The sequence below is a fragment of the Rhinolophus sinicus genome, linkage group LG10 (assembly GCF_036562045.2).
Source record: "Rhinolophus sinicus isolate RSC01 linkage group LG10, ASM3656204v1, whole genome shotgun sequence".
NCBI lineage: Eukaryota > Metazoa > Chordata > Mammalia > Chiroptera > Rhinolophidae > Rhinolophus > Rhinolophus sinicus.
Window position 1 is genome coordinate 52,069,931 of NC_133759.1, and position 12,552 is coordinate 52,082,482.

At 47.1% G+C, this 12,552-nt stretch overlaps 1 protein-coding gene across 7 annotated transcripts in view; it reads left to right on the forward strand.

Annotated features, from left to right (window-relative positions):
• FLNB (filamin B) overlaps positions 1-12,552 on the forward strand; it is a 125,340-nt gene that overhangs the window by 92,729 nt on the left and 20,059 nt on the right. For 3 of the 7 annotated variants that reach the window (XR_012489718.1, XM_019724157.2, XM_019724160.2), the window contains 9 exons: positions 962-1,151; positions 2,976-3,223; positions 5,829-5,900; positions 6,620-6,722; positions 7,422-7,562; positions 9,864-9,992; positions 10,752-10,925; positions 11,815-11,973; positions 12,272-12,475. Coding sequence is in view for 6 of the 7 variants with exons in the window: in XM_019724157.2 (XP_019579716.2) it covers positions 962-1,151; positions 2,976-3,223; positions 5,829-5,900; positions 6,620-6,722; positions 7,422-7,562; positions 9,864-9,992; positions 10,752-10,925; positions 11,815-11,973; positions 12,272-12,475 (1,420 nt within the window). In the remaining variant the exon portion in view is untranslated. The remainder of the gene's footprint in view (positions 1-961; positions 1,152-2,975; positions 3,224-5,828; positions 5,901-6,619; positions 6,723-7,421; positions 7,563-9,863; positions 9,993-10,751; positions 10,926-11,814; positions 11,974-12,271; positions 12,476-12,552) is intronic. The other 4 variants (XM_019724158.2, XM_019724161.2, XM_019724159.2 and 1 more) reach the window with 2 other exon arrangements.

Here is a 12,552-nt window from a genome sequence, read left to right on the forward strand (position 1 = left end):
AGTTTCTGACCTGATGCCAATTCATGTTGGACAGATTTTTCCCACCAGAGAGTCAGTGCTTGTGCAAGAGAACAAACAGGCTTGCCTGTAAGGTCTGAGGGTATAGCTCCAAGTACCACGTTTTGCTATGTCTCATGTGTTTTGCTCTCTGTTATATCTATGTCTATGTTTTTATTTTAAAATGTTTTAACTTACTCATTGGATTAGGTAGGACTAAGTTCTGCTACACATCACAGTCAACCCTAAAATGAGTGCCTTAAATACATGGATTGTTCTCTTGTGTTAAAGAAGCTGAGGGGCAGGGCACCTGGGTGCTGTGTGGCTGCTCTGTCCCAGCGTGTGGCCTCTGTCCTTACGGTCTTCTCTTGGGCCACGAGGCTCCTGGTGCTCTGGCCATCTGATCCACATGACACGCCAGAGGAGGGAAAAAGGCAGACGGGAAAATCCGGGCCTTCCAACTCCATCAGCTTTCTTAAACAGCCCTATGATAAGTCTCTTGAAAGATTTCCACTCCCTTTTCATTTGCCAGAAATTTGTCGCTATCGTGTGGCCATACCTAGTGGCAAAGGCTGCTAGGAAGTGTGGAGTCTTGTGTTCTGGGAGCAGTGCACCTAGTGGAGAATCAGGGTCCTTAATGAAGAGAGAAGGGAGAGTGAATGTGGCAGTGTGCAAGCAGGGGCCTCTGCCCCCTGGACACCCTAGTGTCAGTGGATTTTGAGCTAAAACACTATTTGTTTGCTTGACAGAAAAATTACTAAAAATTGACCATGTCCATCACCATGTTAAAAGGATCTGCGACCCTCTCCTCTTCCCACCAAAAACAACTCAATTGTATTAAGCCAGTAATTCCGTCTCCTCCCACGAGAGGCACTAATTAATGAGCAACGTGTATCAAGGTTTTCCATGAGTTGTTTCTACATCTTGGTGACAGTATCCCAAATCACATTTCTCTGTTCCACAGGACCAGGAGGGAAAACCCAAAAGAGCCATCGTCCAGGACAATAAAGATGGCACGTATGCCGTCACCTACATCCCTGACAAGACTGGACGCTACATGATTGGGGTCACCTATGGGGGGGATAACATCCCATTCTCTCCCTACCGCATCCGGGCCACACAGACGGGCGATGCCAGCAAGTGCCTGGCCACGGGTGAGTGCAGGTCACGGTTAGGAGCATGGGCTTTGGAGTCAGAAGGCCAGGGGCCAGCCCTGATCACACAGCTGTTAAGTAGCTTAGCAAGATACTCAATCCCTCTCAGCATCAGTCAGACTAAGATTTAAGATCTTTTTGAGAACATTTAAATTCAGGAAGCTCTTCTAAGGATCAAAGACTCACGGGGTTATTGCAAAGGTTCGATGAGGTCGGGCATGAAAAATGCTTAGCACAGTGCCAGGCACATGGCGGCTGTTACAGTAGTACTTTTGAAGTGGGTACCTTTGTTGAGATCTCAGCTGTGAAGGTAGCTCCCGTGAAAAGTAGCAAATGTATGCCTTTCATGAGTCGATGGTTTCGTTATTCAAGATCATGTTAGACCAGCATGAGAGAAACACATTCAGGGACCTGGATTTTTCCTCAACACTTGGAACTTACGCCTAAGTCTCTCAGGAATTCTCCAGGAATATTTGAGCATCACAGTTCCTTCCATTTCTAAGACATGACTATTTGAATAGCCCAGGCCCTTCATTTTCTAAGTACAACTCTTGCAACTCTGATGCTGCTTCAAGTAGATTTCCAAACATAAATCCCCATCTCTGAAATGAAACAGATTTGCTCTTCCTTAAATAAAATTAAACATAGGCCCCACCCTGGATGTGTTCTGTTTCTCTCATATCTTGTCTTGCTCTGAACGGAGAAAATCTTTTGGATTTCAGGGCAAGCTTGTAAATTGCTTGTCTTGGCCCATTTTGGCTCACCCACTGCAAAATTTGATAACTTTTGAAACACTGGCCAATCTGCCACCTCCTGAGTATATGCCGTGCCAGAGTCAACTGGATGGCCTTTGCTAACCAAAGGGCATGTCAGTATTGGGTGGGGACTTCCTCCTTGCTTTCCAGGCCCTGTTCTGGCCTCTCGTTCAGGCAGAATCCTGAGCAGATAACTGCTCACCTGGGGTCTCCTATAGGCCAGTCGGTCTGTCATTCAAGGCTTTCCACAGATCGGCTTCAGCCTTCCCTCTACAACTCATGTCTGAACAACATGCTCTTATCACTCCCTGTTGCTTCTACACACTTTTCCCTTTTTTTTTTTGGCCAGTGTGCTTTAGTTTAGACTTTTCTGCACTCCCTGATGTTGTGTGGATCCTGTGTAAAGAGGTGCCACAAGTCAGAGAAAGAGATTGGTCATCGTTTAGGGACAGAGGTTGTAGGTCTCCCCTAGCCAAATGCTCCCGTCCTTCAGAACTCAGCCATTTCCCCTTTCCTAAGAAAGCCTTCTGTCAATGTGGAAACCCTGGGACATAACGTCTTAGAACTTTTGAATGGATGTACTGCAGGACTCTTCTCTGAAGAGCAGTTGATGTTTCTTTTCTGTAACTTTGTCCCCCTCAGCATTTCTACAGCAGGTTGAGCTATGATTCTTGATGCCTGGCCTGCATCCATCTGCCCTATTAGATTTTGAGCATCTTGAGAGCAGAGACAGTATTTTGCTCATCTTTGTGTGTACCTGACACTTAAGAAAACACGCAACATGTTGTTTGTTGATGAAAGTTGACTTTCATGCCCATCCTCTTGAATGGTGGCAAGCCAGATCCAGCATTTCACTGACACTCCGAGCTCACAGTTTCTTTATATAATAAATGATAGATGAAATGCTTCTGTCAGCATCACCTTCCCCAGGCAATCTCTGGGACATCCCTATATGTGGCTGTAGTTGAAGGTCTAACATTTATAGATACAGACAACACAGACATATGTGATTTGTTCTTAGGCCCCCAGGGTCACTGTCCATGGCTGAAACTTCCATTCTCTTCTCCAGGTCCTGGAATTGCCTCCACTGTGAAAACCGGGGAGGAAGTGGGCTTTGTGGTTGACGCCAAGACTGCCGGGAAGGGGAAAGTGACCTGCACAGTTCTGACCCCAGACGGCACTGAGGGTGAAGCTGATGTTATCGAGAATGAGGATGGCACCTATGACATTTTCTACACAGCCGCCAAGCCAGGCACCTATGTCATCTATGTCCGTTTTGGGGGCGTCGACATTCCCAACAGCCCCTTCACTGTCATGGTAAGGAAAATTCCTTCTCTCGAGCATGCTGTTATCAGCAGAAACCATAACAGCTGCCATTAGTTAAGCCCTGGCTAAAACAGCCCCATCTATATATACATATTTCTTTTTCTTTAAAAATTTTTTTCTTAAGCAGTCATGACCTTGTAGGTGCTAGAGGACACTCTAGAATCCCAGAGACCCTTTGGCTCTAAGACTTTTCAGGGAATTTTATCAGCCACCAAAGTATCCATCATGCTAAGGGTCTTAGGCAATGTCCTGACCTAAACACAGTTCAGAAAGACACACTTAGTCAAAAATGGTTTATAAGGAAAACATTGCAGTGTTTTATTCTGCTGCCTGGAGGAGAGAGGTTCCGGGTGCTGCTCTGTCCGAAGACTGGACTGATATTCCGCGACTCCCAAATTCCTCCAGTTGTGTTTTGTAAAGCTTCAAACTTTGCATCTGAGGGGAAATAGCCTGTCATTTGAAACTGGGAACATCTGGAAAAAAGGGAAACTGTTATGTACACCTCTGGGCCAGAGAACAACTCGACTCTTTAATTTTCAATTGGAGTGACTTTTAGATCTTCCTCTGATTGTTAAGATTCTTCAACCAGGAAAAGGGTTAGAAACCTTATGAGCATTCCCTCCTTTAGCCTTCAAGACAAGCACTGTTGGCCCTTTTACAAGTAAAGTGTAGGAGCAGGGATTAGAGTCAAGTCTGCTGAGTCCAAAGTGCCTGCTCTCGCCAGCCACCGAGCTGTGCGGTCCCCCTCAGCTGGTGTGCTTTGATGCCACGGGCAGCGGCCACACTTGACCACAAAGTTCACGGGCCTCAGTGGTCTGGCTCCGAGCACAGCCTTCGAAGCCCCTTCTAATGAGTACACTTTATGCAGCGACAGAGAAGGGCGTGAAGACGCCACTCCAAACAGAAGCTCATGCCTGTCTTCCAGACAGTCTGTAATCTGCTGTAGCTTCTTTTTCTTTGCTGTAGACATTTGTTTATCTGTAAATGTGCCAGAGGTCTGGAGGCTCTTTTGTGTCTCAAGGATGTAAACACTTGTCAATTTTTGACAGTGCTCATTTGGGAGTGTTTTTCTCCTTCAGGGCAGACAGAAATGCAGCTAGAAAGTTGGTGTCCTTCTTATTTACAGAGAAGGATCCCAGGTGTAGTTTTTTTAAGAATCTGTGCTTAGCCCGTAGTGGGTTTTATCTTGTTGGTTAGAATTGGGTAGGATGGAAGAACAGCTTCTGGGCAGAGATCACAGCCCTTGCCGGTGCAATGAACCGGGGGTAACAGGCCATGTTAGGAGAGTCTGAGTGAGAAAATTGGTGTGAAAACATCGAGGATCATTTTAGCAGACAAGCCAGAGACCTGACATGGAGGCCACCAAACTCATTAGGAATACATGTTCCCTTGACCCTGGAATGCACACAAAGCACGAATACTTTGTGCAGGCACACTGCCCCCTAACCACTGCTGACCACAGAAAGGAAGTATCACCCACGATACCAAGGTTTGGGTCTTCATTCTCCCATCCCAAGCTTTGTCCCGGCTTCTTATGGGTAGATTCCCTGCCTCCCTCGACAGCCTTGGGTCCAAAGGACATGAACACCCAGTACTGCCTGTGCAGCAAATATCTCAAGAAGACCCAGCAGGCTGGTTCTTCAGGTTAAATACATCACACAGAAGACATGCACATGAAGTCAAGGATCTAGCAGTTTATCTGCGTGTTCCTATTGAGAAGTCCTGGATCCAAGGCCATAGCGTAGCCATTGAAAGATCTTCCCAGTATCTGAGTGGCCCCAACCTGAGAGGGCCCTACAAGTGGGCGATTGGGCTGTTCCAAATGTCAAAGCTCACAAAGGTGCCTTTGTAAGTGAATCTCCCTTTCTGCAGATGACAAAATAACACTGAAAAGAGTGAACGTGGGCATGTAGACTTTCCCCCCTAGGGGAGGCCTTCCGACTCTTGTTTATTTTGGTAGAAGAGGTAGACCCTCTCATCAGGGCAGTTGGATTAGGAACATGAAGTCTATGGGTTGTTTTTTAAAAAAATGAATTTATAAAGACTTTTAAAACATTGCAAATAACAAGAGACCACTTTCCCAATTTCAGGCTTTTCCCTGTTTGCGTAACAAACATCAGTTTTGGGCCTGGGATCACACCACACACGTTGCTTTGCAACGTGCTTTCTCCCTTCACTGTGCCACAGATAGGCTCCCGTATCTATTCATCAGATGTGCCACAATGTTTCACTGCACAGACTTATGGAATTTACTTAGCTGACTCCCTCACAGATGGACTTTTAAGTTGCTTCAGGTTTTCATGACCACAAACAGCTCCAGTAAAACCCTTGCATACATCACTCATCTATGGACTTTCCTGCTACTATTTCTGTAGACCTGTTTCCTAGAAGTGGGGTTGTGGGTTCAAAGGGCATATGGATTTGACATTCGAAGGAGGGCGCCAACTTGCTTACCCCAAGGGTAGGAAGGAGGTAGACTCCCTGCTGTGCAATGTGGAGCAGATGGGGAGTAAGCAGCCCTCAGGTGGTAGAATCTACTGAGTAGCAGTGTCCCTCCAATGTGATTCCCTACTAATCTTCATTTGCCACCGACCAGGCCACGGACGGGGAAGTCATGGCTGTGGAGGAGGCACCGGTAAATGCATGTTCCCCTGGATTCAGGCCCTGGGTACACTTTCTGTTTTTTTCCTTTTTGCATTTCTGTGTTTACTCAGACTTCATTTTAGAAAAGCTACAGCCTGCTTCTGGGGATTGCTTAAGGCCTCTGGGTGTCCTGGTCATTGGTTTGTCCCTCACCGATCAGTCCATCACAATGATCCCTGCTTTCCCTGTAATGAGACCCACCCATGTCATCGTACACGCTCCATGAATCACCAGCCGTCATGTGTGTGATCACGCTTGGTGCAGTTTGTCTCTACGTTTAAAGAGAAAGATGGACCGCTGTCTTCAGCCCTCCTGCTGACTCTCAAAGCCACCACTTTTGCACATTGGGTGTCTGTTCAGGGTGAAAGCCACCCGCTGCTACTTTCTGCCACTTAAAACACACCTTCTTTTCCAGGCCACAAGCCACTAAACCTTTCCAGATGGAGCCTCTTGGGACTCACAGACACTGCTGTCTCTCACTTTTCCATTTTCCCGTGGGCACTGCTGGGAATTTTACAAGCAAACTGCCTAGTGATTTTTAGCAATTGGTCACATGACTTCTCAATCCCTCAGGTTCTGCTCTGGCCCCAGGGCCAGTTCCACAAAGCCTGTAACACACGGGCAACCACATCTCCAAATCCTCGCTGCACTGCTTGCAAAATTCCCAGTTGCTCTGCCCGCTATAGCTTCACTAGCTCACGCTGTTGTCCACTTTACCTAGTGACCGCTGCTTCCTGTTTTTAGGTCACTGAAGAGGCCTATGTCCCAGTGAGTGACATGAACGGCCTGGGGTTTAAGCCTTTCGACTTGGTCATCCCGTTCGCAGTCAGGAAAGGAGAAATCACTGGTAAGCACTGTCGTGAAAGCCATCCCATTCTCCCTTGCTCGCACTAGGTCTCCAGAACAGTACCAGGAGGTGGTTCCACCTGTCTGCCCCCCGACCTGCCGTCCTGATCCCAGCATCCCTGGTTCTTGCTCTAGGGGTTGGTGCTTGAGCTCCTGAGATTGCAGAATGTTCTGTGTACCTGTGTGTGTCTCTGAAGAGGCGGCTCCTCTATAACTTGCATTACCTCCTGGAGAGAGCCCGAGGTTCTCTCCAGGTTAAGAACTACTCTTAACTGTCAGCGTCCTGTTCTGCCTTTTTTCCCGCTTTCTCTCACTCTTCCACTTTTCCAGATATGATATTGGCACTGAGATCTATTGTACCATGTTACTTTCTCTGCTTCTCCCTTTTAATGCCTGCTTCTCTTTGAGTCAGTGCTCGATTAATCCTCTTCTCGTGGTCTTCTCAATCCTGCTTCAGCTTCTAATTTGTCAGTACAAAGCAGAAATCCCTTTGCTTAGGAGTTGCCTGCTGCATTTTGTGGGACCAAAAGGGAACAAAATAAAGCCAGGTTCGTGTCTATTTTCCTGTTGTGGAACTTGAGTGTTTGAGGCAGCAGGGAGTGTGCTTAGATCTGAAGACCTTTCTTTTGAAGGCCACCTGTGCCATTTCTGGGCAAAGTCACTGGTGGGCTTATTGCCCTGTCTCCCTGTGCTCCAATAGGAGAAGTCCACATGCCTTCTGGGAAGACGGCCACACCTGAGATTGTGGACAACAAGGACGGCACGGTCACCGTCAGATATGCCCCCACGGAGGTCGGGCTCCATGAGATGCACATTAAATACATGGGCAGCCACATCCCCGGTGAGTCAGGCTCAGCGCCTTGGTCAGCTCGCCCTGCATGCAGGACTCCCAAGATTCAGGAGCCTGAACTTCTGGGAGGTTTGCAGACGTTCAGTCAACTGCTGTGTGGGAAACAGTTCTCAGTGGCAGGTTTGGGAATGTGCTGTTGGCGTCCCTGTGAAACCAGACAGCCTGTGACCCCAGCAGATGCAGCTCATTTCCAGCGGGATGATGCAGCTGAGCACCCTGGGTCAGAGTGCAGGCCCTTAGGTCCGTGATTGTTTGTCTTTGTCACTATGCCCAGTGTGGCCACAGGGTTAGCTGGGAGAAAAATGTGAGGCACATCAAGGGACTTTCCAGGAGAACCCTACGTGGTATGGGGGTTCACGGCGGGAGAAGAGGTTGTGAGAAGAGGATAAGCTGCCTTATTGTCACACTGCCCTTGACAAGGAAATCCAGCTCAAGTTTCAGGTCTTTCAAGCAGCAGAATGTGTTATTCCTGTTCTTTTTTAAAAAATAAAAAGTATTCTTGTTCTTTTTTTAAAATTATTTTTTAATTTAAGACTTTGAGTAGGCAACATACACAGAGTTTTAAAATGATGTGGAGAAAGGCTTCCTTCCCACCCGTAGCTCCTATCTGCCCTCTCCTTGAACCAAACTGGTAGTTTTTTAATGTTGGATTTCAGAATATTTTTAAGACTCTACAAGCAAATGAGAATACAGATTTTTAATCCTTCTCCGTATTTTACATCAACAGTCGCATACTCAACACATTATTCTGTCCTTGTATTTTTGTCTAACAGTTCATGCAGGAGCGCTTTGCACGTCTGAATAATAGAGCATCTTTGGGGCGCCCTGCCATTTGGGTGAACCCTTACATATTTAACCATTGTCCCCGTTGGAGGATAGTTCTTCCCCACCTTTTGCTGTCACTCGTCGTGCTGCAGTGACTCATAGCCTTTTACATTATCGTACCACACTTGCGAAGGCGTATCTGTGAGATTTTGTTCCCAGGGGAGGAATTGCTGGGCACATACTGGCATCTGTCATTTTGCTAGATGTGACAAATTGCCCTTCATCAGGGCTCTTCCAATTCACGCATTCACCAGCGATATGGGAGAGTACCTGCTTTTCCACAACTTTGCCAGTGGAATAGGCTATCAAATTTTTTGGATCTTTGCGAAACTGATAGTTGAGAAAACAGTATCTCAGTGTTGCTTTATTTGTATTTCTCTTATGAATGAGATTGGGCAACTTTCTATATGTTTAAGTACTGTGAGTGTTTGTGTATCTTTTCCTGAGAACTAAGCGTTTGCATCCTTGGCCCAGTTTTTCTATATGGTTATTGGCCTTTGTCATATCAGTTTCTGAGAGCAATTTAAATCCTGGAGAGGTTAGCCCTTTGTGATGATGTTTGCTTTAGTTTATGTGTATGTGCGTGCATAACATTTGTTCAAAGCAAAAATATATTATCTGCTTCTATTTAAATATTGTAAAGATAAAGATACAGAGAAAGTAAAAATTGTCTTTCTCTCATTTCCTTCCTACTTTCCCTGCTGGTGTGTGTATCTTTTCAGATGTTTTTTTCTGTACCTACAAACATGCATACAATTTTGTTTTGTTTTGTTTTTAAAGGGATGGAATAATGGTGTTAATATTATATAGCAACTTGCCTTTTTCTCTTTTTAATGCAACGCATTATAGATAATCTCTCAAGTTAGTACATATAGATCTCCCTCATTCTTTTTAATGACCCAAGAGTAGAACAGTGTTTATGTAATCAATTCCCTATTGTTGGATGTAGGGCTTTTCCTAATTTGCATCTGACCACTGTGGAAATGAAGTACTTGCATAGGGCTGGGAGTGGAAGTGGGTAGGGAGGATCACTATGGGATAAATTTCCACAGTGTGGGGTGGGCTTGTAGGGCCTTCCATTTTGAAGGGCACCGTCAAATGGCCTCACAAAAGGCCTTTTCAGCTGTGTTCCTTCTTAACAGTGAGTGGATCATTTGTTCACATGGTCAGTCAGCTTTTTCCTCTTTATTAGTCAAGTTGAGCTGGACTCCCCTGCTTTAGCGCCCCCTCTGGTCTGGAGCAGCCTCAGGACTAATTTTCTTGTGTAACATTGAAGTAACGATTGTGAGTAGACCCCACTGTATGTCCTAGGAGGGTAAGCGCCATCAGTCTCGTTTGTGCCTTCTGCCTCTGTGTAGGAGACCCCACACCTGCTTGCTGTTAGAGAAATGTTAGGACACTGGGTGTCCGAGGTATGCATTCCCCCTCAGTAACTCCCAGTTTTGTTTGTGTTCTTTGCAAACCCAGAGAGCCCGCTCCAGTTCTACGTGAACTACCCCAACAGTGGGAGTGTTTCTGCATACGGTCCCGGCCTGGTATATGGAGTGGCCAACAAAACTGCCACCTTCACCATCGTCACGGAGGATGCAGGAGAAGGTACTGAGTCATTTATGTGGTTATATGCTTTCAGTTTTCCATTGGAGAGCTACGCGGACACAAGTCCAGGGCAGCTTTTAAAAATAAAACTGTAGGATGGTTATATTTGTCTTATCTTTTGTCTCGTAGAAATGCCTTACATATAGCTGCTCTGTCTTCTACCCAGAACAGGAATTTTTGAAGTTCTTTAGGTTCTGATTGAAATCAGATTCATACTGTGAAATGCTTCCGGTGACTTGCCTAAAATTTTCATTGTGTTTTGGTTGATGACGGTTTTGTTTTTGTTCTTTTTGCATATATGTACTTGCATCCATGGGACCATATGAGTTATTTAGTGGCCCATTCTAGATAAATCTCTGTGTGCATCCCCACTGTCTTCATGGAGCTTTTTACATTTGTGGTTCTGATAGGATTTCCACAGTGGCATCCAGCTCCTGACCAGCAGTGATAGTCTGTGTGACACTCCTCCCGTGTGTGTGGTTGGGGTACAGGGCTCCACCCCTTTCTCGTCCCACACATCTGAAAGAGTAGAGAGAACTTCAGGGTTACTTTCAGTGAAGAATTCATATGGGAACGTGCCTTCCTAGTTGGCGCTTTCACCACGTACGTTGCTTTATTCTGACCTACGCACCTTGCCCATGGCTCACATGGCTTGTGTCAGACTGATGTTCCCAGACTCAGGGCTGCCCTGGATGAGTTGTTCCCATGGAAACAAAGAAACACTCCCTGATGGCCTTCCCTCCCTGCTGCCATTCACAGGTGGCCTGGACTTGGCTATCGAGGGGCCATCAAAGGCCGAAATCAGCTGCATTGACAACAAAGATGGGACGTGCACAGTGACCTACCTGCCCACCCTGCCAGGCGACTACAGCATTCTGGTCAAGTACAACGACAAACACATCCCCGGCAGCCCGTTCACAGCCAAGATCACAGGTGGGCTTACCTGGCTCGCTGGGGCTTCCTAGTGAGGCGTGTGGCTTCTCCCCCATCAGCCTCTCTCCCCATCAGACCAGGGGCAGCAGGCTAGGCATCTGTTTGAGTTTAGGTTTCGCAGGGACTCATTTGGAAGGAACTGGGAATGCAAGACCAACTTCGGATGAGCTAAATTCCCCCCTTAGCTGTTAAGCCAGGGAAAAGGCAAGCACACCATTTGGAGTGCACTTACTTTGTGCCAGTCTGACTCCCACGTGTAAATAGGAGGGGCTCAGATAGAGGCATTCAAATAATACGTATTATTAATACGCATGAATACACGAGCTCAGAGTTGCCTTCAGCATCACTACTAGATAGATTTTCTCTCCATTTTATAGGTGGGAAAACAGGCTTGAAGAGATACTGGCTTAGCCAAGTTCACATGTGGATATTCTGTGATTCAGATTGAGGTTATCTGGTTCAAAGCCCTGCTGCTACCCTCTGTTGTGCTCACTGTGTTTGGATCATGCTCTCTGTAGGTCCTAAAGAAGTTGCCCAAGACGAGGTTCTTGCCTCTGAGGTGTTTAGACCTGTCAGTAAATAGCCAGCAGTCCAGTGTGGAACATGATGAATGTTTACCTGAGAAATGCCCAGAGGGATGGCATTCAGGTGGCAGGTGCCGTCCACTGGCAGATTCCTTTAAAAAGTGTTCCGTGAAGACTTAAGACTCCAGTTCCTGCCAGCAACCAGTGTTCCCCTTAACCAGGCATACATAGAAATCATTCATGGTTGGCTAGGTCCACTCACTGTCTGAAGCATGTTTTTTCACTTATCTTTGGGTGGTATGCGGGCTCCGGAGAACCGAGTGACCACGTGTAACGGGAGCCGTGTTTGTGGGCTTGTATCCTAGACGACAGCAGACGGTGCTCTCAGGTGAAGCTGGGCTCTGCTGCTGACTTCCTTCTTGACATCAGTGAGACTGACCTCAGCACGCTGACGGCCAGCATTAAGGCTCCGTCTGGCCGCGACGAGCCCTGTCTTCTGAAGAGGCTGCCCAACAATCACATCGGTGAGTCCAGGCCTCCTTCCCGGCTGGAGCTGGGACATCTTAGGTGGGAGGTAGAGATTCCTTCAGTCCTTTCCTGTGAAACTGGTAACATGTTGGAGTGTGATATGCCAAACCTGCTAGATCACACACGTGATAAAAGTTGAAGTGTATTTCTATGTTGCAAGGTTGACTATCTTCATGGATACTCTGAGTTGCTGCAGAGTCAGGAAGGAAGTCATATTTCCATACGTGTCTCCCTCCTAGTTCCTCTCCTCATTCCCTTTCCTCCCACCTTACCCCAATCTGTGCCCTGGTCCAGGCATCTCCTTCATCCCCCGGGAGGTGGGCGAACACCTGGTCAGCATCAAGAAGAATGGCAATCACGTGGCGAATAGCCCCGTGTCCATCATGGTGGTCCAGTCCGAGATCGGCGACGCCCGCAGAGCCAAAGTCTACGGCCGCGGCCTGTCAGAAGGCCGGACTTTCGAGATGTCTGAATTCATCGTGGACACGAGGGATGCAGGTCTGTGGGGGTGGCCCCAGGGGCCGGGGGGGAAGGGTCGGAGCTTACGAGAATGGACCACTTTCTTAAGCTGCTTC